This window comes from Electrona antarctica (assembly GCF_951216825.1).
Source record: "Electrona antarctica genome assembly, chromosome: 5".
Taxonomy (NCBI): Eukaryota; Metazoa; Chordata; class Actinopteri; order Myctophiformes; family Myctophidae; genus Electrona; species Electrona antarctica.
The window spans coordinates 17,324,239-17,351,080 of NC_136810.1; the positions used below are offsets into that span (position 1 = coordinate 17,324,239).

The 26,842-nt window shown below is 44.1% G+C and overlaps 1 protein-coding gene across 1 annotated transcript in view; it reads right to left on the reverse strand.

Moving 5' to 3' along the window:
* hyal4 (hyaluronidase 4) overlaps window positions 1–19,661 on the reverse strand; it is a 52,186-nt gene extending 32,525 nt beyond the window's left edge. Inside the window, exons 1-7 of the mRNA XM_079502213.1 lie at window positions 19,540–19,661; window positions 5,957–6,311; window positions 5,632–5,725; window positions 4,899–5,063; window positions 4,037–4,444; window positions 2,025–2,114; window positions 245–754 (exon numbers count right to left, since the gene is read on the reverse strand). Of these exons, the coding sequence (XP_079358339.1) occupies window positions 245–754; window positions 2,025–2,114; window positions 4,037–4,444; window positions 4,899–5,063; window positions 5,632–5,725; window positions 5,957–6,249 (1,560 nt within the window). The 5' untranslated portion in view covers window positions 6,250–6,311; window positions 19,540–19,661. The remainder of the gene's footprint in view (window positions 1–244; window positions 755–2,024; window positions 2,115–4,036; window positions 4,445–4,898; window positions 5,064–5,631; window positions 5,726–5,956; window positions 6,312–19,539) is intronic.
* Window positions 19,662–26,842: the final 7,181 nt, after the last annotated feature.

Consider the following 26,842-nt stretch of genomic DNA (forward strand, 5'->3'; position numbering starts at 1 on the left):
GGTTCTATGTTCCCCACCTTAGAATTTTAGGGTTAGGTAAGCGGGGAACATAGAACCTGGGGAACATACAGTAGATACACCCTCATAGATCCCCCCCCCCACCCAAAAAAAAATCCAACCCTGTGGATGAACCACCAACTTACAACCTTGTGCGGTTGTTTTGCCCCAAAAAGTGACAACCATGAAATGTCCATGATGTCGTCGTGTAAAGTGCCGTAGGCCTACATCAAACCACTATCCTGACAAATGACAAGTTCAGCATGAGCAGCAGCAACAACAACGTTGCACACGGCGGGCTGCCAAAGGCCGGCGCCGCTCCCTTCCCTTCATCGTTGTTCCATTGCTCATCGTCCTCCAGCTGCTGCTCATCGTCCCATTGGTCCGGCGGGCTCCACTTGCCCTCCTTGTCCTTCTCCACCTCCTCCTCCTCCACCACCTCCACCACCTCGTTCAGGCTGTCACACTTGTCCCCGATGTGGCCCTCGTAGCAGTGGCAGCGGAACCTCTGCGTCAGCAGCTGCAGCTCGTGCTGCGAGTGCCACCCCGTGATGGAGAACTCGCCATCCCCGGAGGGCTGGATGCGGTAGCTGTCGGCGCTCAGGTGGAGATAGTGCGGCGCCCGTGGGTTGCGGCGCACGCAGCGCCCGTTGCTCTGGCACAGGAAGTCGCTGCACACCTCGGCGGCGCGGGTCACGTTGGTGATGTACTGGCCCAGCCGGAGGTTGAGAAAGGACTTCACCTTGGTGCAGTTGAACTGTAGTGTGTGGACAGAGCAAGTGTTTAGGTGCGACAGCTAATCGAAAGTCCCTGCAGACTGCTGACATTTTTTGGGGAAATGGCAGACTAAAAGAACAACAAAAACAAACCTTTAAAGTGCCTTTTAAAACATATAAAAATAGCAAAGATAGCAGATTTACAAACTGCACTATTTGTGATGATGTATAAAATATGGCTTAAGTGGTTAATCAAACAAGTGATTTAGTAGATTTTTGTTCATTAGTTTGATGTATTTTGATTCATTGAAAAACGTAATTTATAGTGAAATAATCGATAATTGCTGTTGCTTGCTGCCCTAGGCAGTTTTTGACAATGGAGAACTAAAGAGTAAAGAATAGCATTTAGAAAGATCCTTTTTTATGAATGGTATTCACATACTTTAGTAGACCACATGATTGCCTACAGACAAATGCAATGCAGTATGCACTGTACATTTCCAAATGTCGGGGTGAAAATGGCAATATATCATACACGATGGGACCGCATGATGTCAGTCAGTGGCTCTGCTGTAAACCACCTATTGTCTTGCTTCTCTATATTTATAGTGTTGGCTTGTATCGAGCAGTTCCAGAAACAAAACATTGTGTCTGTGAATGTACACAAGAAGAACACTTGAACAGTTGGCAGCCATGCACACTCTCTTTTACTGTCTCGCTGTTGTGAATGGCAGCCGTTCTGTCAACACTACAGTCATGTCAAAACACTAGTGAATGGCATGAGAAAATCGGATATCTCTTGTGTTCTGATTCTGTCCCCTTAGTCCTATTAGGGTATAGTTCCGGTTTAACTTAACCCATTCTGGGCGGGAACCCCTTTTGGTGTTTTAAGCATTATGTTATAGCCTACTTTAGATATTGGAAAAATAGCAGATTTACAAGCTCATTCACAAGCTACAAGCTTGTAGATCTGCTTTTTTTTTTTAATCGTGAAAATGTGGCGCACATCTCTGAATATATATTCTTTCAGAGCGAATGTTTTTAACTCAAATCTTTGCTTCTAGCGGGTCCCTGGAACAACATATTTTGAGATGGGGGTCGGCGGCCAAATACATATCATTTTTGGGGGTCCTTGACATGAAATATTGATCACCACTGAAGCACTGATATATAAAAACATAGGTATTTCAGAAAACTGTCAGGATTTAGAAGGCATTTTTTAAATTTCGACGTCGAAAGGAAATATAAATAGTTCACTCTGGGGCTAAATTGTAAGATGTATTATTATTACGGTGGTTGAGTCCGACTTACCCTGGACGAGGTGAGGTTGAGGTCTCCCCAGATCACAAAGCCAGCAGCCCCCAAAGCAGCACTCTCACCAATGGTGTGGATCAAGTCTCTCTGTAAAATATGTCATGAATATAACATCTTTTTTACACAAATAAGTCATGGCGATTTGCGCAACATGTTTGCTACCGTCGTTGATAACAAATGCTGGATTGAGAGATTATGGCAGAATAAGAGAAATATGCGAACAAAATTTTGCTAGTGACAAATTCTGTGATTTGAAGTGAATTGTATACTGAGAGAATTATTTTTTTCAGTGTGTGGATATTTCTCCTTTTCGTTATTTCATCCTGACCAGCACCTGATATCAGTTCCATTGGATGCATACACAATGTACTTACTTTCCATCTCCACACGATGGTGCTAAAGATTAGTTACTACTATAGTATAGTTCCACTGACCAATTGCTGTCTGTTTCAGTCTACACTGCTGTCATTCTCACTTAGACAGTGGAAGTTAATTGTCTCCACCAGGCCGAAGGCATGGGGAGAGAATTGCACTCCGTCCGTGCGTGTGTGTGCGTCCTTCCGCCCGTCTGTCTGTGTATAGCTAATCTCCGGTACCGCTGGCCCGGTCAATGCCAAACTGTGCACACACACTCCCTGGATGCCAACGACGAACCTCTGCCCCAAATTTTCCACAATGGCCTGTTCTAGCGCCACCATGAGGTCTATTTTAGCAAAACACATTTCTTTACATTACTCATACAAATTGTATCCATATCTCTACAGTCATGTGATCATGTGATATGGATACAATTTGTATGTTATAGCGCCACCATGAGGCCGATTTTGGTAAAACACATTTATGTACATTACTCGTACATATTTTATCCACACATCACGCAGATCGGTATACACTATCTCCATAGTAATGAGATCAACACACATCTGTCCGCTTTCCCATATTCCATCCCGATTGGCTAAGATGGCCTTCCAAACTTTGCAGGATTGGTCCATTTTCAACAAAATGCCTCAAAACATTCACACAGCGTTTTATCCAAACATCACAAATGCTATTATCCTGGTGGAGACCTGTGCCCCGAGGGGCACTACTTCTAGTTTACTGTACTATGGAAAGGAAATCCTGCCGACTCCATGGAGAGTCAGGGGTCTTAGGATGGGGGACCTCAGAGTCAGAGAGACTGCATGGGGGGGGTGGGGCACCAAACTTTTGTGTGACTTTATTTATTTTTATTTTTCACATTAACCACTTCAACCCTCGCATTCCTATTCTGGTGCATGGGGAACATTGACAATAGCAGAACTACTAGCTCACAGCGGTCTGCGATGCATTATGGGCTTGTAGTTTTTGGTGTATACAGGGAAGAAAGTTCACTTCAAGGGAAAAGGCCCGCTCTACTCAGACAGTTTCATATAGTTTCAGGCGTGTGCTGGGTGCAGATTCAAAATGAACATATAGAAAATGATAAAATCCGCACATCCAGTCGAGTAAGAGTCTTTGTTTAATGATCATAGTGCTCCGCAGCAGCAGTCATACCAGACAGACAAACGCGTTTCGGCGCGCAGGCCTTCGTCAGTGTCAAAATTTGACACTGACGAAGGCCTGCGCGCCGAAGTACAGAGGTATGGTGTATACAGGGAAGAAAAGAGCATATTTATACAATTATTGACATGTCTGAAAACACACATTTAACATGAATCCGATTATAGAGGCTTGAAAAGTGGTCCTTAATTGGCCTGGGTACGTAGACCCCTGGTCTACATACATTGTAGAATGCTTTCAACTAACAAAGTCAAATGGGGATCTCTGAATGACAGAGCACCTGCACACTATCAGGAGCTTGCAAAAATATGTTGCTCTTTATTCAACGTTTCGGTCGTTAGAGGTTAGACCTTCATCAGGAGCACCTGTCACCAATCTTTTGAGGTGTGCATCGGCCTTAAAAAATAAAATAAAAAAACAAAACAAAAAACAATGCCAAACCGTGTTGATGAAACGTTTTGCTCCCTTACCTGTGTGAGGAAGGCCATGGCCTCGTCCCTGTAGCCCAGCCTCAGGTACACGTAGGTGGGGAGGTCGTACTCCCGGGAGGTGAGCGAGGCGGTCCTCAGGGACTCGCGGATCCTGTGCTGGGAGAAGTGGCGGTTGCTGGCGCTGTTGGAGTGGCTCTTCCTGATGGCCACCGAGGGGAAGAGCGCCGTGCTGCTGTTCCACAGCCACAGCAGGTCGTCGTTCCTCAGGCTCTCCAGCAGGGGGCAGAAGCCCGTGTAGTTGCCGTCGTGCAGGTTGTAGTTGTGGCAGTCGGGGTAGAGGTAGTAGCCCCAGAGGCCGTTGGGGCGAAGGCGCGTCCCCAGCTGAACGGTCCTCTGCATGAACAGCCGTGCGCTCTTCTCGAAGCGCCGTCGAGCCAGCTCCTCCACCTGCAGTGGCCAGCGTTGGCCGTTATGTATAGAGGCAAACAAGGTATATGACAACAAGCCCCAAAGAAGTGACTATACTATGCATCGGCTATTTGAAAATGGACAATCTACAAGCTCACAACACACACAACAACAAAAATCACACCCGTGTGAACTGAGTGGTGCAACTCTCCTCTCTCCCCCCTGCCTCTCTCTCTCTCTCTCTCTCTCTCTCTCTCTCTGTGTAATTAGCAGGCAACAGTGCAACACTATCTCTCTCTCTCTCTCTGTTTCTGGCACAACAGCGCTACTTTTGCCCCTACTGGTACTCTAAACATAGTCACATAGTCCTGGACATTGCTGTTCCTTGGAGTGGTTGCACCACTCAAAAATAAAGTCAAATGCAACCCGCAACTACCAACATTTACAAGCGACTTATTGTACATAACAATTAAGCGACCATGGGAACACTGACCTGCGGCGCAGTCACGTTGATGTAGGCCTTGGCTATCAACTCGCGGGACTTGCGGCGGTATATGTCCTTCTTGTGCCAGTTGCGGCTCCACTGGGGGCGCCAGTACTCCCAGTCGATGACGGCCAGGCCCCGGAAGTCCTCCGAGGGGATGAAATGTGTGATGTCCTGTAGTTTTTATAATTGCATTAGTTTTTATTTATTTTAATTTTTTTAAGCTTTGCTAGATTACGGTACGGTCACACCAAACTTTTGCCATATGCAGCGGATTCTGCAAATGCTTTACAATTGGAACGGATTGTTGCCATTCAAGTATTTTCGCCCCCCCCAAAAAAGCTCTTTTCCCACTGAAAAGCAGAATCCGCCCATATAGGCAAATTAACGTTTGTTGTGACCACACCCTTAGTATAGAAAATGCTTAGTTTTAGGTTCGTTTTTATTAGTTTAGTGGTAGTTTATTTTTTTTATCATATGGGATTCATAAAATGTATTGAAGTAAAAAAATTAACATAGACTATATTCACAAATTACCAACAATACTTATACCTTTCTTTATGGAATACATTTGACCAAGACTACAACTAAGGAAATGTTCTCTCTGATTTTAGTTAATTTTATAACACACAATAGAGTTTCAGTTTTCGTTTGCATTCGCCTCTTTTTTTTCTTTTTCTTTTTAAACTTTTTGCACTTCTAGTTTTATTGTGTTAGTTTTAGTGCAGTATAATAACCTTGCCTGGTAGGCCTTGAACAGGTGGAAGTCCAGGCTGCAGTTCTGGGGCAGGCCTCCGTGCACAGGCACACCTTGCTCTGTGTAGTAGGGGTAGTACCTAGAGAGTTGGACCATCACAACATTTTAACAGTCAAATTATTGCCTTTTAAGACTTTCACAGGGTAGATTTGTACAAATAACTTATACAAAGAATGGCTGACAGTGACCGGTAACAATAATCAAAACATATTGATAATTTTATACTATACTAAGTTTAAAAAAAATTGTGGAAATCACAGATTTACCCAACACACTATCTATTGGGTGATTATGCTTTAGTAAGTAGTACCCCAGTCGGTTGGCGTAGAAGATGGTGACGTTCTGCCCCGTGCGGACGGCCCGCGGGCTGCCATGGATGTGGAACAGGTGGTCCAGGTTGGCCGTGACGTTGTACTTGAGGGTGCACATGTCCAGCGGGGCGTTCCAGGCGGCCACAAAGGGCCGGCGTCCCACCAGGGGCAGCCTGGCGGGCTTCTGTCCGAAGGCGGCGTGGACGAGGAGCAGGAGCCAGGAGCAGGTGAGGGCGCAGGCCACTGGCACCGCATGGTGGGGGGAGGCACTGCCCACTGGCACTGTGGGCATCCTGGGGGGGAGGGGCGCTCAGGGATCTGGGTCAGGGAGAGGTTCTTCTGTCAGTCATCATCCTGGACGGAAAGACGGAGATGAATGAAAGGAATCGTTAGAGGAGAACATCGTTCACACTTGATGATGCATCGGGAATGCATCAGCTTCACGCCGCGTTTCCAGCTTGCACAGGTGTAGGTGTTTATAATATATATATATATATATATATATATATATATATATATATATATCAACATACATTTAAAATAATATATATTTAGGAGATACTTGTAGAATTAACCTCGGGTCTTAATGCAGCACTATCTAACTCTCCTACCCTATATTTAGACCCAGTTTATTTTGTAAGTGCTGAAATGCATACCATTGAGCTAATAGAGCCTGCCTGCTTGCTCAGGGGATAAATTGAGTCTTTTTCTCCTATTAATTCTACCATTATTGTGTCCCAAATTACCTGATTCCACCCTTAAAAAACATATTTTCTGCTAGAGTCTGTTACTCGGTCATTCCCAAGATGATATTTGCAGATGTTTTACAATGGGAAAGAAAAACTTTGGGCACGTGCTCAGGGGCCCTGGGCACCAGGGGGCCCCCTGTTTTTTTTTAGCCCCACAGAAATTCCCCCCACTAATCCGAATGAAATAAATGGTGTCTATAATTAAATAGTGTTTTATTGTTGGTGAGAATGCAGCTGAAAAGTGTAATTGTTTGTAAAGCAGCAACAATGTGCTATAGATTGGCTGTTGTTCAAGGTGGGTGGGTTCACTAGGCCGTGTGAGGTCAGGTGTAGAGGTAGAGGTGATTCTGGTGGAATAAAAGACGTGATGTCCACCATCCAGCATTGCTTTGTTTTCATTCTGCAAGCATGGCGTCAGGTGGCTCGACAAAAAAAAGGTAAAAACACTGAAATGCACTGGCGGATTCTCTCACCCATTTGCTTACTATGTGAGTCAAATAAAAAAATGTGTTTGTTACTGCCTGACTGTCACTCTTAGACGGCCTAGGAATGGGCTAATATTACAGCATAAAACCGCCCCAAAATGCCCAGAACGGCCAAAATGTTGGGGGTTCGCACATGCATGTGCGAGGGGGGCCCTTCGAGCTTCAGTGCCCAGGGGCCCTCAGAGGTGTTAATCCTGCCATGTGTAGGTAGATAGGCTATTTTTGCACAATGCGTTCGTGCAAAACGCGCTCGTGCAACGAACTCTAAGACAGGGTGCAAAGATATATAAATAGGTCCAGGACTTGGCCCGCTTCCCACAGTACACTTGGGTCAAAGGGTCACAGACACGGAGTGACAGTTGACACCCATGGGACCAGGAAGTTGTCCTCTGGACAGCTGGTACATGGGAAGCTGGCCATGGTCAGTCCTTGCTTCACAACTAGCCACACCGTGACCAACACGTTGGCCACCACATGCCCATAATCACAGCCTCTTATGCCAAACGTCTCTGCATGAAATACCAGCGTCTGTGGACTGGCTTTATATTTTCTGTCTCCATCTACAAATGCCACTCTAACTAACCCAAATGTGACTTCTGCTTTTGGATGATTTGGATGAACATTCTTTGTAATTAGTTTAAAGGCGCATTCAGTGATTTGGGTGATTTGGAAAAAAACCCGGTCCACCCCGGTAACAAGATGTGCACATGCACACGCTCTACAGTGGGGGAAGTACAACAGACCAACATCACGTGCACCAAGGCCCGCCCCACTCGATCATGATTGGAGGAAGGCTCCTCTCATCCTGATTGGATGAAGGCTTTGCCACCCAAAGCCCAAACCGAAACTAGGGTTTTTTGACCCCAGGGGCTCACTGGGGACAGGGAGGAACTCCTTATATGGTCAGCACACTTTATAGTAGGGAGGATTATCCAAAAAATAAGAAAAAATAAGTGATATTTGAATTAAGTGAAATCACTGAATATACCTTTAAATTCTAGCTCTAAATTAGCTGGACTTTGGTGCTAATTGCCCTCTGTATCTGGTACTACATGTTCCATATTGTTACTGTTGGACAGAAATATAGCAAAAACTAAATTTGCTATATTTATTTATTTTGAATCCTGGAAAGTAACAGTTTTGGACATATGAGGTTTCCACCTGTCGGAGACCATATATCTGTCTTGAACGCAAAAATTGTACTTTTACTCCACTACGATTATTTGAAAACTTATTTAGGCCATTGACACAGACTCATTGAGATTTGTATACATTTGAAAACTTGTGAAATGGGACATTGTGCATATTGAGTACTTTCTACTTTTGCTACTTTAAGTACATTTTGATGCCAATACTTTTGTACTTTTACTCAAGTAAATTTTGAATTCCGGACTTCTACTTGTAATGGGGTATTTCTATAGTAAAAAATAGTACTTTTTCCACTACTGGTCTTCAATGAATAGTACATTATTCACCAGTATTCTAGCTTTGATTCATACTTCTAGTTTGTTTCAAAGCCATCATTAAATGATGGCTTTGAAACAAACTAGAATTATGAATCACATGCATCTAATGTGGAGAGATTTTCTCTCCACATTAGATGCATGTGATGTGGTATAGATCAAAAACCTTTTCTCCAGTGTTTAACTGACGGTATCAGTTTTCCAAAGTCTTAACCACTGCTGTAACTGCGTGTATGCTGTAAATGTATGCATTTTAATGGATTTCCCTTTTCAGCTGATGAGAGAAAACCACTCCTGAGTCCTGAAACCTTGGCAGAATGAGTCTGTACAGTCTCTTTCCTTTGGGGAGAGATGGGGGGGGGGTTATAGGTGTGCGTGTGCGTGTGCGTGTGTGTGTGTGTGTGTTGGAGGGGAGGAGGACGCATGGCATTAGACCGACCGGCTCTTGAAGGGACACCGCACTCATGGAACTAATCACCAGTAACCATGGTGATAATAACAGTACATGTGCACTTTATTAGCCCCTTAATTATGAGGTTGAGAGATTGTATGTGTTCCTTTATTTGATGTCTTGTAAAGGCGGCAAACGGTTGAAAAAAAGTTACCGAAAGAAATCAAATAAATCTGTTACAGAGGCATCCCTCGATAGCTGTGTGTGATTGAGTGGAAAATGGGCCTCTGCGATCTGAAAGTCTCTTTTCTTTCCCAGTTTTTTTGAGGTTTTTCTGGCATCATGATCCATAGAGCCAAGAAGGGGGAATGTTGAAGCCACATCCTGTAACAATCAAAGACATGCATGCATGGGTCTGTTAACTGTACCGGCTGGACTACTCTCATTCAACTGACATGATGACTGCTGTTATGTTGGCTGAATGTCGTCTCTGTCGGGTGGATAAAGGTGGACCTTTGTTCTCTGAGTGAAGAGACTATCTCCCCAGTCCCCACCATTTCATATGTGTGGGGTCATTCCCCACACATGAAATATGTTGGGTAGGGCTGCAACTAACGATTATTTTCATAATCGATTCATCGGGCGATTATTTAAACGATGAATCGATTAATCGGATTATGGCACCTTTTTGCAATTACCTTTAAAATTTTGCTTCAAGTTATTGTAGGCATGTTGTAACTAACAATAAAGACAATAAAAATGAATACTCCTTCAAAATCTATATTTTACCCCCTTTTTTGTACTTTGTAATGATACTGTAATCTGTAATGTTGACCGTGTATATTCTTTCCATTTCTATCTCTGGGACCCCAATTTATTATTATTTTATTTCTATTGTAAAAATCAATGTCAATTTTGAGAGTCCATTTGGTTCCATTTTTGCACTCTCTGTTACAGACCCTTTTAGGGTCCACATGGTTTACTTGCTAACTATCTATAATTTAGCTGAAACTCCCACTATGAGAACCACTGTCCTACACACACACACACACACACACACACACACACACGCAGATGACTCAGCACTGCTGGTCTCGGACAGGGACAAACTGCAGGTTGAAAATGCCCTCAGCTCTGAACTCGGTAGAATCTGCACCTGGCTCGCTGATAACAAACTATCTTTACACCTGGGAAAAACTGAATCCATTCTCTTTGGCTCTATTAGTAATCTCAGCAAGGCAAATGACTTCTTGGTTAGAGTGGGTGACAATGTTATCACACGTAAAGATGAAATTACCTACCTAGGTTCCATCCTGGAGGCTAATCTTTCCGGTGATAAAATGGCCACCAACGTAATCAAAAAAGTCAACCATAGAACAAGATTCCTCTACAGGATCTCCTCACTGGTCAACAAAAACACCTTGAAGACCTTAACAGGAGCCCTTGTACAGGGTTTCTTTGACTATGCATGCACCTCCTGGTACCACAGCACCTCAAAGGCCCTTAAAACCAGGCTCCAGACTTCCCAAAACAAACTGGTCAGGCTCCTACTTGATCTAGCCCCCCGAACCCACCTCACCCCTGCCCACTTCGACAGGCTGGAATGGCTTAGGGTCGACGACAGAGTACAGCATCTTGCAATGGGTCTGGTCCACAAGATTCGATACACCACCAAGATACCCATGTACCTGTCTAGATACTTCCTTAATGTTAACGAAGTCCACACCCACAACACCAGAGGGAGTGCAACGAACCATGTACAACCCAGATTCGGCACAAACAAGGGACTAAATTCTTTTCGCTCCTATGCCACCAAAATGTGGAACGCCCTACCAACTGTCATTAAGACATGCGAATCCCTTGACTCCTTCAAAACCGCTCTCAAAGGGCACCTACGGATGGCTGCAATTCGAAACTGGCCCCCGTAAAATCTGAATCCCCCCCCCCCCGCCCCCCCCCCCCCTTTTTCCCCTCACTGTATATATTTCTTTTCCCTTTTTACCTCCTTTTTGATGAATTCCTGTTCTGTCTATAGAAGTGTCTATTTGTACGTCTCTAAATGTTTTGATGATTTGAACATGGTGGACCCTGTTGGAAACAAGTGTAATGCTTAATTGGGTCGTCCACTCACAGTTAACAGCCTTTGTATTGAGTTTGTGCTTGAAATGTACTGTAATTCTGCAAACTGTTAATAAATTCTTCAATCAATCAATCAAACACACACACACACCAGCATGCTAGCTGATAGAGGAAACCGTTCTTATTTAGCAGCCATATTAGCATGTTCTCTAGGCTCTAGTATCACTTATTGCCAAAGTTAAACAGCACTGAACAACTGATCATTGTTAAGCAAAACGTTCTGCTTTTGCCCTGTGCCCACTTCAATGCGCTGCTGAGTAACACAGGTGGAACAAATTTGAGGAGCTAACGAGCTACACTGCTAGTGCTCCGTAGACTGCCAGATTCAGACTTTGGGGAGCATTTTTGGTCATACGACAAAAAATATGGACAGTGGCGGTGCTCACAAATACCATGTTTTGGGACCTGTTGATGACGTTGATGAGCTCACAGATCAGCTGTTTTTGCGGAGCTCATCGCAGCCACAGAGCGACTTGACGCTCTCTCTCTCTCTCTGTGTGTGTGTGTGTGTGTGTGTGTGTGTGTGTGCGCGCGTGTGTGTGTGTGGGGGAGACTGAAGTTGGGAGAGAGAGAGAGGGGTAGATGCGGAGCGCTCAGGTCACGTTCAAGACAATCTCGTGTTGTTTATACCGACCCGTTGCATATTGATCGTTCAGCCTAGTGCCATTACTGAACGGTAAAAAGAAAGCAGCTTTACGTTAGATTTTAATGTTGGAAAACACCCGCGATTAAATCGATAATCAAATTCGTTGGCAACGAATTTAATTATCGATTTTTATCGATTTAATCGATTCGTTGTTGCAGCCTTAATGTTGGGTGGAGAGAGAGTCTCGAGACGATAGAGAACTTGGACGTCCAAAACTGTTACCTTTCAGGATTCAAATTCAAACTCGAAACGTGTCGTGTTGTGCATCTGATGCTTTTGATGCTTTTGTGTGACGCTGTAGTATGATCAAGTCGGGTGTAAAGCTCTACAAACTTGCAACGTGTCACGATATCTGCTGATTTCAATTCATATAGCCTACGTGGGTCAAAGTAGTTGACTTGATTTTGATGCTATAAATTAGCAAATTTTGCTGGGGACGCCGTGAAACCCCCTCAAGTACCTTTAATTTTAACCGAAATAGATCACTTTTATAGCTCTTTCGTGGCCTATAGAAATAAGGTGAATAGATGCTAGACATACTTTGCAGTGTGGTTGCTTACTTGCTTACATAAGTATGTCATTTAGATGGACAACTATGCTGTTTGCTTGCCCACATGTTTGGAATGTCGTTTAGATAGCATCTTTTTTAGACAGATGCAAGATTCGATGGTTTCCTGGCATCCTACATACTTTGAGGAACCTATTTGTTTTCTTTACACTCTAGTTATCTGACCATTTAGGGCCGATTCATACTCCTATTTTACCGCTGTTTCAGCGCTGTAGTGCCGAAATGATTTCGGCTCGTCAGAAATTTTCAGTAGCACCGAAGAGCCGACTTTAGGGCGGTACCCGCCCCCCCGAACCTCAAATTACATCACATTGTAGGCTCTACAGAGCCGAACCGACTTTTATTCGGCTCTAAAATAAGAGTATGAATGGCGCCATAGCCTGTCGTCTGTTGATTGTAGTTCATGCTACTCTCGTACTTTCAAGCAATTAAGGATTACTAACAGCTTCTGCCAAAATTAAAGTTTGGTTGGGACCAATCAATTGCTGTGGTTTAAATTAGGGTCAGGATGGAGAGGGTTCGCTCCTCGGACGTGGGTTTGCAATTTGTCTGCTTTGCACCACCGGGGGATTATGGATCAATCAAGACTTCCTGGACTTTGTTTTACCGTAAATGTATCCTATTTCATTTGATTTGGTTGCTAAAGTGCCTTTTAGTAGCAATGATGAGTGTAAACATTTCCAGTGCTCCAGTGGAAATTCTACCCGAATGGAATAGATCTTTCCATTAACCACTTCAGCCCCTTTTTGAAAATGTCTACCCATGACATGATGCAACATGCGTCCAATCCTGTTGGGTGGAAAACATCATACATCCAAATATTGATTCAAATGCAAATAGGCCTATAGCAGATCTACAAGCTCAAAACACGTTAGAGCTTGCTGCTCTGCTACTTGAGTGACTTGATGAGTTTTTATGTGACGCTGTCGTATGATCAAGTAGGGCGTTAGATGTCTGCCTGGCAGCAATTATATGCATGCAATATGCAATTTCCCACCAAGGACCAAGTTGATAGCCCTCTCCATCCTTATTGATCCTCCTAATTGATTGCTCTGCCTGGACCAATCAAATGCCATAGAGTACAGGGGTACCTATAGAGCGTCACAGTCGCAGGTTACAACACTTTTTTTGTTGTTTTTCTTCTTTGTAATTATTTGTTTGGTCCAAAATATTGTTTGTGTTGTCATGAGTTGTCACGACTCGAGTTGGCTTTGTCCGCGGCGTAACCGTCTTTAAATAAATACTTTTTGAAATGTCTATGGGAAAAATGCATTGGGATTCATTTCCTGGTCCATGGTAGGGGGCGGGACTGCGACGCTCTATAGGCTTCATCATTATTGCTAAAAAAAGAAATCAGAGCAGGAATAATCTGTTTGTGGCAGTATTAATGCCATGTTCTACCCATTGAGCTTTTCATGGCATGGGGATTCCTATACCTCTGGCAGGGTTGGAGACAGCTTGGCTCCAATCCAATGCATCGACACAGGATGACTATTGGTGCCATGTTCTTCCCATTTACAGTACAGTATGTTTTCAACAGGGAATAGAAGTCGTAACCCAGGCCATAGTGTCAGTCAGTGCCATGTTCAGCCCATTAAGTTATACAGCTTGGAAAGGGACAATTGTGGCTGAGCTAAAGGGATAAATATGATCTTGGAACAGGCTGCCAAGCAGACGTTGGAATGCCAAGAACTGGGGGAGACATCCTGACTGTATGTGCCAATGGGATCTAGGCCTAACTAAAGCGACATCTTTGTATAATTCATTGTTGCTGGTGATACCCTTAACCCTTGCACAGCTTATATACACTTAATCTTTTTTTGTTACTGTCAGGCAGAAAACTCCATTGTGTTTTTTGTTGTTTGTTTTGTTCTTCATAAAATAATACCCTACTTGATCATACTACAGTGTCACACAAAAGTAGAAAAAGTAGCAGATGTAAGATCTAAACGTGTCGTGAAGTGACATATTTTGAGCTTGTAGATCTGCTATTTCTTTCTTTTGAAAAGTATCAGTTTTGGACATATGAGGTTTCCACCTGACAGATACGATATACTTTGTAACTAAAATAGCCGGTCTACAAACTCACAAAGCATGAGCTTATTAATATAGATCTGCCTTTTTTTCTTTCTTGAACATTAATTTTGTTTAGAAGTTAAGTACCAGATTAGATTAGATTAGATTAGATATTGACCTTTCAAACAAACAGACAAGATTGGGTCTTTGCATGTGTTTTCCACAGATAAAGCATGAGGGCAGAATGTATTAAAGAATGGATTACACAGATGTTAATCAAACTCAACTCAACAGTCACAGAATGCGGTCAAAAATAGACATTGCATGATTCATGGCCTCACAGGAGTTTTGAAAAACAACTCGGGGAAAGAACCATGATATTAAAGTCTACACAACTCTACAAACTGTGGGGTCAAACGTCATAACTCTTCTTTTGCCAGGATGATTGGCTCCAAACTAAGTTGGTTTGCCACCCAGACTACTACACAAGGGCACAATGTGAAAGATAAATAGTGAGCTAGAGTTGGTTTGTGTTGGATTGTTCCCCCGCTGGATGGTTAAAACAGCTGGATGACCTCACATGAATGATGAGGAAGACCATACTTTTGGGGATTTGTTGCCCTGGTTTTTGCCACATCAATTTATTTAATTTTTTTTCCAGAGACAGAGAACTAAATACTAAGATGGAAGAAAAGGGTGTCGGATTACAGTACAAGCAAAATTAAACAAATTAAAACAGATCACTTTCCCATTCTTGAAACGAGAGTTCAATGGGACTTTTCATAGGTAATTAGCGAGTCCCGTGCTTATGGTTAGGTTAGGGTTTGAGTATAATTCTTTTCTTGTTTCTAAAGTGTAGTTGCTTCCTGATGTTTAAACTGATGTGGTTCTCAAACATTTTCATGTCAGTGAAACCCCCAAATTAATATGTATTCCCCCCCAATCAAAATAAATTGCGCCCCCAAGATTTTGTTTTTGAGCGGTGCACACCGCTTCTTTAAACAGCTGTGTGTCCCTATGTCTGTCTGTCCCTATGTCCGTTTAGAGTACGACCTATTGACCCTGCTGTTTAGAGAGTACGACCTATTGACCCTGCTGTTTAGAGAGTACGACCTATTGACCCTGCTGTTTAGAGAGTACGACCTATTGACCCTGCTGTTTAGAGAGTACGACCTATTGACCCTGCTGTTTAGAGAGTACGACCTATTGACCCTGCTGTTTAAGTATGACCTATTCACACTGCAGCTACACACACACACACACACACACACACACACACACACACACTATAACAAGTTAACAACAAAAGTATAGTTGTACCGCTCAGTTCGCACAGGTGCAACTTTTTACAAGCTGTGAGCTTGTAGATAGGCTATTTATAAATATCCAATGGATATACTGTAGGTTTAAAGTGTTGATGACGTGACCTAGTCACAGTTGCTTTCATAAACCTAGTTGCTTATTTCCCTCGCAAACTCTGGCAACACTGGGAGCGCCTCCAACATTGTAAACACAATCTGTCACTCTGGCCCACAGTGTGTTTGGGTCTGGCCTCATCCTCTCCTATCCTCTGATCTCACTGCAATCCTGACCTGGAATCCTCCTGTCACATACTGTACTTACACTTACAACCTGTGGTTGGACATTTACTCGAATACTGTAGGCTACTTGAGTGCAATTTTGAGCTAATTTTACTTCACTTGAGTAGGTCCATTTACCAACGTTATACTTCTCTTCATCTCGGAGGCAAATATTGTACTTTTTACTCCACTTTTTTTTATTATTATTTAGTTATTAGTTACTTTCCTGATTTAGGTTATTATATAAATAAAATACATTAACCAATTAATTTTACTAGACCGGTGCCCCGGCTGTGGAGCACCGAGTTGGTAACGATGGAAGTTGGAGATCCATGCCCCACCCGGCAATGCAATACCCGTCGTATACCCGTGTCAGAGTACCCGTTCCACCCATCTGTCTGTGTCCCTTTTATGCCCATATATGGAGATTTCTGTATCTGTCTCTCTGTCTCTCTCTCCCTTTATTTCTATATATGGAGTTCTGGAGTGTTGTGATGTCAGAACAGACCAGCTCCATATATGGAGCCTGGGCAGGAGCCCTGTCCAGAGCCCGGGCAGAGGCCTTTTGTGGAGGTCCTGGACAACCGTGGGTCCGACCGACTCGACACCGGGCACTGGGGGTGTGGAACGCGTGTGTCGAATCTGTGGGGTTAACGGTTCTCGAGTTACGTGTATTACAGCCGTACACGCGTGCGTACGTACGTACGTACGTACGTACGTACGTACGTACAGACAGACTTACAGAGACATGGTGCATTTATAGATAGATAGGGTAAGTGATTTTCTTTAAAATAAGTGTTACAGAAATGGGTCTATATTGTGATAGTAGGATACCAATTTTATCCAATCAGGATAGAGAACTCAGACAGGATACAAGTGAAACAAGGGAAATTGGAAGTGAAGACACAAATAAATGAGCAGGAAAAAAACCTCACAACTTCTCACACAATTTGAAAGAAATGAAGTACAGTAGGCTATGCATATTTTGATGGCAATATGTTTTGGACTTTTACTCGAGTTCAACTTTGAGTACAGGCCGCCCTATACTTGCGACAGAGTATTTCTTACATTGTGGAGTACTTCCTCCCCCACTTGTTTACAAACCTAGCTCTTTCTAAAACAAACATGTTGAACCCCACGTGTGGAGGTCTTGTCATACCGTGCTACTGTACCGCTTGCCCCCTCAGTTCTTGTACTCTTGTATTTGTTTTTACGAGGTTAGGTTTAGGCATTTTTTACTGAGGTTACGTTTTAAGAATAGGGTTCAGAATTTGCTCAGAGCTTTATTGAAAGGATAGCCCCTTGAGATGTAGCATCTCATTTTAGAGGGGGTCCCAAAGGGGGTTAGGTTTAGGAATAGTTTTACTTAGGTTACGTTTAGGAATAAGGTTAGTTTTAGGCATAGTTTTACTGAGGTTACGTTTAGGCATAGTTTTATGAGGTTATGTTTTGGAATACCTTGTGGCGACCGTTGCGAGGTCACTGGATCTAACCTGGGGTAAGAGCGCTCTTGTGTTCTGCTACTGTACTATGACTCTCTGTGTGAGGAGGGCTTGTCAAACCATGCTAGTGTATTATTTATCACTCTCTCTGTGCAGTGCGTTTTGGAATACCTTGTGGCGACCGTTGTGAGTATGGGGGGGAGATGAAGGCAAAAGTGCACCAATAAACAGAAATGAGCATTTTATTGGAGGTTGTAATGCAAGTTAATTCATGCTATTAAACATACGCGTCTCACCACCAGCACTGCATTATATGCTTCCAGTCCCACCCCAACCTTGCATGTTCTCGGGCCCTTTGAAAAGGACTTGTTCAAAATAAGATGTTCTGAACATCTGCGCAACAGATACTGTATATATAGACACTATACAGTAGAATATGTTACTGTTCAGTACAAACAAAAGCAAAAATCAGACCCGTCTGAAGTGAGTGGTACTGTACTGTACTGTACTGTACTGTACTGTACTGTACTGTACTGTACTGTACTGTACTGTACTGTACTGTACTGTACTGTACTGTACTGTACAAGCCCTCCTCCCTGGCCTGTGTATGTCTGTCTGTGTGCAATAGTGACACTTGGTAGTGAATAGACGCTATAACGCTATTTTCGTGCTTGGATGGACAGACAGACAGACAGACAGACAGACCCATGGACAGACAGACCCAGGGACACACATAGCTGTCTATAGGAGTGGTTGCACCACTCAAAAATGTTGAGGGAAAAAAAATAAACATGTGGCGATTGCAGATATATACGGTATGCAAAAGAAACTTTTAAGCTTTTCAGTGCTATACAGTTTTTTGAGTGGTGTAAAGTGTAAACCACTCCTACAACTGGCTTTGTTATTGAGTGGTGTAAACCACTCCTACAACTGGCTTTGTTAGTGCAGAAAAAATGAGCATGGTTGCTATGTTCACCCTGTTCACCCGGGTGTGATTTCATTACGTCAGACATGATTTTTGAGTGGTGTAAACCACTCCTACAACTGGCTTTGTTAGTCTGTGCAGAACAAATTAGCATGGTTGCTATGTTCACCCTGTTCACCCGGGTGTGATTTCATTACGTCAGACATGATTTCATTACGTCAGACAGGCTTACAGACCTTACCTTACCTTACACCACTCAGTTCACACGGGTGTGTTTTTTTTTGTCAATGAGCAAAACGTTTGAGAGCTTGCACAGGGCATTGTTTCGGGTCTTGAATTACAGTGTGTGTGTGTGTGTACATTCCATGTGCGACACGCCCCCCTCTCTCGCTGCGTGCCGCTGCGCCCTAAGGAGAAGGTTTGGTGCTACAACCACCTCCTCCCACTGTCGGGCCTCGAGGGTTTAAAAATACATGTTATCTACAAACTCTGTGACTTCCTAGACTCTAGTATAGTCAGTCATGCCAGGATGATGTCCTGGAATGACATAATTTTCCTGTTGTTCACTTCTTCCAAAAGTTGTCACTGCAACATCTAACTGCAGTGGTTCTAAAACAGGGGTGCATGCCCACCCTTTTTTGACTTGAGAGCCACTTTCAAAATGACCAGCGCAACAAGATCTGTATACCCACCCAAAAAAAAAGATCAGATCCCATTGTAACCCTAACCCTAACCCATGTACCTGAGGGGGTTTTAGAATAGCAGCGCTGGCGTTACATACAGTAAGACATAAGACAAACACACTTGGAATGGGAAATACTGGGGGAAATGGAATTGGTAGGGTTTTTTCTTTTGACGTTTGTGCACAACAATCTTGAAAACAAAGTAATACATTGTGGGTTTGAGCTGACAGGCTCCTTCTAAATGTCAATCAATCAAGTCACCTTAATTCAAGTTGCAGATGCCAAAAAGTTATTTACCTGCACAGCCTTTGATCTACTGGTAGATCGCCATCTACCTTTTGGGCACCCCTGTTCTAAAACGTTTTATTTTAAGGAAGCCCGATGCTTTGGACTCCCCTCTGTGGGGGGCCCCTGGACCACCACTTTGACAACCACTTAACTTTTATATACTACTGTATGTTGGAATTGAACCAATAACTGAAGAAAGACACTCACCTGTAGTAGACGCCACACATTGTCCAACGCAGCAGGCAGTCCTAAGTGGGGAAGGGGCCACAGAGAGGTCGGGGTGGGGGCATGCCCCCTCCTCACCATAATATGTCCCGCACACTAGCAGCATTCCCTCCTCTCCTCTCTGACTGAAACGCAAGCCCAGCCATCCACCACTTATATATACAGCCAAGTGAGAGAGAGAGAGAGAGTGAGAGAGAGAGAGAGAGAGCGTGTGTGTGTGTGTGTGTGTGTGTGTGTGTGTGTTTCCTGCGAGGGAGGAGAAACCACCACCACGCCAAGGCTAACGCCACAACAGGGCGATTAGAGCGCAGTCAGGGAGGGGGGAGGGGAGGCGAGAAGGAGGGAAACAAGGCGCGCGTGAGAGGGAGAGAGACACAGAGAGAGAGTGGATTATAGTCCCACTGAAGGTGCCTGATCCTCTGTTTGAAGCAGCAGGGGCAGTCTCATGTGCTTATCCACTTCAATCAGTATTAGGCTGGGTGATGTTTAGAGACTACTTTAGTGTGTGCGTGTGCGTCTGCCCATGCATGGAGCACACGTGCTTACACTTTTCCAATCCCCCCCTTACATTATTGTCTCCACCAGGCCGAAGGCATTGGGGAGAGAGTATGTTTTGCACGTCCACACACGTGTGTGTGTGTGTGTCCGTCCGTCTGTGTACAGCTAATCTCCGGCACCGTTAAACTGGTCGATGCCAGATTTTGCGCACACACTCCCTGGATCCAGAACGGCCTGTTATAGGCGCCACCAGAAGGCCAACTTTTGAAAAACAATTTTTGGATATTACTCCTCCAGATTCTGTTAAAAAATCCCGCAAATCGTTACACACTGTCTCTATAGTCATATGTTCAAGCCGGATCTGTCCGATATTTCATATTCCATCCTAATTGGCTAACATTGGCCTTCAAAGTTGGCAGGATTGGCCCGTTTTGAACAAATTGCTTCAAATCATGAACGCAGCGTGCAATTTACATGAAATCTTTCACAGACTTTCCTACTAGGCTGAGGAATATATCCCACCCTTTTCACATTGTCCTGTTATAGCGCCACCAACAGGTGGATTTTTGCAAAACACATTTTTGGAACAAAATGCCTCAAATCATCCAATTGCCATCCAAGGCGTAAGAAGAAATGGCACCACATTGGCTTATTATAGCGCCACCAGGAGGCCACAACCTGACCTGCCCTGGTGGAGACCTGTGCCCCGAGGGGTACTTTATCTAGTTAGAACAGCAATTGTTGAGGGGCGTCCAACGTCTGGCTTTTGAAATTACGTCATATGGCAGCTAAGTCTATGGACTTTTTAAATGTTTGTTTAGATCACTTTTACGTCATACGTAGATGTTGTATTAACATATAAACCATCATTGTTCTGGTCCCTAAAAATGGCAAAGTAACTGGGTTAAATAACTGGAGACCTGTTGCACTCATACGCGACATACTAAATACTATACAGCTTGTGCTCATAACCACGCCCCGCTTCTGTGGCCAACGCGGAAGTAGCCTCGGAAACCCAGGAGTTTTTATTTCCAGGGAGAAAAAAAAAGTCTGAGACCGAGTCCACTTCAATTCGGCATAGAGTAGCGCAAACGTCGATCACTCTCTGCTGATTTCTGATCGTCTGCACGTTTGTTAAATTGACGCACACACACACTCCTCTCTCTCTCTGTCGCTCTAATTCATTAGTCTCATGTCACGCAGCTGCGTCTAGATTCTCCCGGCGGATCCTGCCGGGAGCTGCCTATGCCATAGAAAGCATAGGTGGACCCCAGGCTAACGCGGAAGTGCCTCTCGCCTACAACTGCGGACTGTTTTTTGTGACGTGTACGTCACCAAGAGGGGGGGGGGGCGGTGTCTGAAAAGCTAGGGACGGCCGTCTCGTGGGCTTTAAATTCTAGCCCACATCACTTAGAATAGAGTGACGGTGGTATGTTTTTGTAAATATTGAGCTCATTCTTGGCGACAACATAGTGAACCAACACCAGGATGGATAGAAAGAACGTCGGGCCCAAATACATTACAAGGACAAGGAAAATGTTGTGAACAAACACGGCTGTGCTTAGATACTTTGTTGAACGTTATGTCTCTGCGGCGTGCGCCGTACAGCCGAGATCCAAGCCATTCTACGTCTTTTTGTAAACTCGTCAATCTGGGTTCCTTGATGCTGTCTCCATGCTGGAAAGCTGAAAATCTAATTCCGTTTTCTGGCTCATTCCCTCGACGTGACCTGCTGTGGCACTTATTTACTGAGCAAGTCTGCACCATTGTGAGGTCAGTTTAAAAAAAGAACGTATACAAGCACACCGGATAGTCGCTCAAAGTAAACAAACCAGACAAGCCAACAAGTATGGCGGCCCCTACCACGTGACACATATGTTGACGCCCCCCTCCAGGAGATTTTGGTACACACTATACAGGAGGCCTATCTATTTTTAGAGTAAGCTCAAGAAAGCGGGCATGGGTCCCAAAGTCCTCAAAGCATTCTACAGACTGGCTGCTGCACTGGCTGGTATGGCAGGTGCACCAACCTTTTATTTAAAAGTTAATTAAGTTACATTGTTCAAGGTATAGGCCTATGCCATATCACTGTAGCCCAATATAAAAGGATGAAGGAAAACAATTCTACCACTGCAGTAAGACTGAATAATAGTTTTCAATTGACATTTTTAGAGGTTCTTACATGTAGTGGGATTTCTAGTTTGCCAGATAACTTCTAATTAATTTAACCAACTGCCTGCAAGCCCGCATTTTTGCACAGCTAAGGAAGCCAATGCCGATTAATATACTCTGTTTCTAGTTACCTCTGAGTCCATTTTTACACTCTGAGTTAATTTAACGCTCAGTATTGTTGCCTTGTGTGCCAACTGCCTGCACCACCAAGCAAGCAGCACCCCAGCTGGTTTCTTTTAAACCTAATTAACATTTGCGTAGCTTACTATAGTATACAGTATGTGAGCTTTTTTTCATCACTCCCGTTTCACATTGATTCAGCTGCATTGTGTTAACTCAACACCTTTTCTGGAGTTGAATTAAGACTGTGCACCTTGGAAGAATTAACTCCTACGTAGGTTTTCTCCTCTGAACAACGGTTGTGCAGCAGTTGATGGCGGTTTCAGCCACCTTTCAAACTAGACGCTAAAAGCTATAGTTGAGGGTGCCGTGCCGTACTGCTTATGTTTCTTCATGTCTGCATGTGTCATTGGACTCATTGTGCTGATTAAACGGTCTCTCATAGCATAGCGTCCCATTGCTTTACGCTGGGCTCACATTCCAGTGGTTAAAACCACACTTATTTACCATGAGAAGACAAAAACTTGCAGACGCATATGGGCTTGTGTAAATAACCCTTTTGACATACTGTAACAATCAAATGCAGGCTACACAGAAACTCTTTTTCTTTTTTTGAGTTTGGAAGTATCACTCAGCACAATTAACACGTAGACAGAGTACAGAGTGTCCACACACAAGGCAAACCTTTTATATTATATATTTATTATTCTAAATTAAAATAAGTTAGGCAATAATCAAATAAACTGGTATGAGATGTGATAATGTCAGTAATCAGTCTATGGATGCAGTGTATGGATGTATGGAGTGTGCTGTGTGTGATATGAGTGTTGTAAAAGGTGTGCACCTGCTTGAAAGGAAGGAAAGAGAGCTGGCTCGAGAGCATGGAAGGAGAGGCCCTTATATACTCTCCCAAACCACACCCCACTCAGGTGTACACAGTTGGCCTGACGGCCTGCTCCACTCTGCCCTAAACACCCAGGCTGCCGGATAGCCTACTGAGCAGAGGCAGAGGGGGCAGGGCCGTCACACACTGATTATCACTGACACTAACACTGACTTTATCGACTAAAACTATGACAAAAAAAAGTTTGTCGACTACCTTTTTTTCACTGACAGAAACTCGCAACGCTCGTAAATCACCGCCACCCCGGGTCTCGGTAAATCATCGCCACCCCGGGTCTCGGTAAATCATCGCCACCCCGGGTCTCGGTAAATCACCGCCACCCCGGGTCTCGGTACCTCCACCCCGGGTCTCGGTACCTCCGAGACGCCACCCCGGGTCTCGGTACCTCCGAGACGCCACCCCGGGTCTCGATACCTCCGAGACGACAGTTCTTTTTTGACGGGGGGCCCAGCTGCCCTGCGGCGGGAGGTTAACTCGAAGTAAACAAGCACTTCTTTTTCAATTGTAGTGTAACATAATATGTTAAACCATTAGTCGTTGGGTGCAGTAATAATGGTGAAGTGAGCAGTGCAGTATTATACTGAATAATACTGTGAATGGATATGTAGACTACACAGTAGTGTCAGTATGTGTAATGGTGTACAGGTGTTATTGTATTGTGTGTTATTGTGATGATGTAAGTCATGGGTCTTGAGTTCCACTGTTTATTGTTCCTTGTAAGGTTTCTAACCTGTAGTCAGTCACAACAAAGCTTGGATATGTTGTCTTTCCTTCATTCTGCTTGGATATCTACTTACACTTGTTGCATTTCACCGCAATCCAGGAGCCCATTCCCCATGGCTTTACCTCTCCTCTGTAGTTTACCGAAACACAAGTTCCTTTGCAACCTTATACTACCCAATGCCACCGAATACAGTAAGGATGGATTCAAGTTGTGGCTGGGACTTTTTGACAACGGGTAGGGCACTGTATCAGCTACTGCATGTGGTAAAATTACATGCTCTGAGTTTCATCTGTAGGAGTCACATGTTTTTTGTTTAGTAAAGAACGAGTGGAAGAATTTGAAACATTGTTTGGGCCATTGTTCAGCACGGCACACAACATTCTGATTATGATAAGACTGCACGAGGCAAATTAACACATTTGGTGTTCGTGTCTACATGATTTAACAGCATAAATACGTTGTCACTGAGACAGATTTACATTTTAATGCTTAGCCAACTACACTGCCAGGTTAATCTGCTGTATTTCTTTCCCTATCATTTTTATCCCACGATTTTACAACCCATTTTTTTCACCCAGTGTCAATTATCTAATGTAATCCTGGGCGCTACACTTCCTCTGCCAACCTGGGGAGGGCAGCGGACTGGCCTCATGCTTCTTTCTATGCATGAGGAGTCCAAGCTGCTTCTTTTCACCTGACAGGGGAGAGTTTCCCTTGGCCGGACGCAGCACATGGAAGGAACACGTTATTCGACCAGCATGTTTTTGTGAGGGTACCTACCATAGGGGACGCGGGGAGAACATGCAAACTCCTCACAGAAAGGCTCTTTCGCCAACCCCGCCTCGGGTATGGGCACTGATGACCCGGAGGAGGGAACACGCCCCCAGCGCCCACAGCGTCCCCAGGGGGAATTGAACCCAGGACCTTCTAGCTGCTACATATTAACCACATGAACCAATAGTGTCTCTGGGCATGTCAGGCGAACATTCTACAAGCGTCGTGATATTGTGGGTCTACTATTTCCGGCGAAGAGAGATGGGCCTTTTCTTGCATGCCGCTTTACCCCGTATGCCTAAATCTTTTAGGCTTTTTTTACTATTTAAAAGCAGATCTACAAGCTCACTTCAAACTAGGAAGGGTATGACCTGGTCAGCCTGCAATGACATGCATAAGATCTGGTCATCCCAGCTTAGTAAAATGTTAAAAGTAAAAATATTTAGGACGACCGTTGAGCCGATTCTACTCTATGGCTCCGAGACATGGACACTTTCAAAGAAACTAGAGAAACGGTTGGATGGCACTTACACCCACCTTCTAATGAGAGCTCAAAATCTGTCTTGGAAGAGCCACCCATCGACTAATCTAATATACGGCAACCTTCCCCGCGTTTCTTCACTAGTCCGATCCAGAAGAACACAGTTTGCCGGCCACTGCTACAGAGCTGAAAATGAGGTTATATCTTCCCTTCTTCTCTGGAGTCCTGCCTCAAAGCAGACCAGAGGTAGAAAAGAGGTCGTTCCCTGATGTCATCGCTAGGAACACATGCATCAGTAAGCAGGAACTGGGGATGGCAATGAAGGACCGGAAAGTCTGGCGTGGCATTGTGAAATCCATGATCTTGACCGCAGTCGAAAAATGATGATGACAAGCTCACAAAGTGTCGATGTAGATTGTCTATTTTCACTATTTTTAAATGTTTTTCAAAAATATCCTAAAAAGTTAAGCCATTGAGCAGGTTGGTGCCTTCACTGCCTTGCATGGTTTCCTTTTGCCGTCTGTGTGTGAAGGATTGAATGCAATGTAAATTGTAAAGCACAGTTTACCCCTGAATGAAGGATATTGATGAAGCAATGGGCAAAAAGTGTTTGAATCATGCAAACCCACTTAACCCAGGAACACTTTTGTGTCTGAGCAAGCCCTTTGCTTATGAATTAAACATAATCTACCATCTACTCATACAGTGACTAATGAATCATAACAGATGTTGAAACATATCCGTAGCAGTATGAGGATTGTACATTTTTATCGGAACACACACACAGCAGTATTTTCGATGATGTAGTTCTTCATTCGTTTTCTTTGCCACTTTTTTCCTCAGGATACAGAATTATTTGGAATTCAGTGTCTATACTTACCACATAAACCTTACCACTTAAACCATACATCATTTGTGGGGTCTCCCAGGGTTCTGAAATCTTCCCAAACTTTTCAGGCCCCCCAAAGATAATTTCTTATTTGAACTGGAGACCCCCCCACCCTGATGAGAACAGGCACAAGCTCAAACGGCTCCCAGTGTTTGTGAGGCATGTTGAGCTTGTAGATCAGCTATTTTCATATTTTTGGCCTCTTTCTTTTTGTTTGACCATGCAGTTTCTAGTATACTTTATTGCTTACTTTGGATGCAGTAATCGTCTTACTTCATTTCATTTCTTTTTTTCTTTTTCTTTTTTGTATGCTTACTGCTGTAAGCAACACACACACACACACACACACACACACACACACACACACACACAATGTGTGCTTTCTCCATAGCCACAGACGTCCTCCGCTCTGCGTGTAGCCAGAGCGGAGTCAAGCGTCCCTCATACCAGAAGAGGGGGGGGGGGGAGGGGGGGGGCTTGTGGTTTGGTACGAGACTTCTAGGGGAAGGAAACCACGTTCCCACAATCAGAGAGGGGTGGTGGGATGGTTCTTTTGGCCTGGAGGGCATAGTACAGTTACACTGGGATTCATTACCACCACCTAGGATGAAAGGGTCTCCGTCCTGGGACATCGGAGTACCCCCCCCCCCCCCAGCACACCCACCAACTCCCGGGCCGCTCTCCCTTTTTTTCCTTTTGCTCCCCCAACAACTCTCCCTCCAT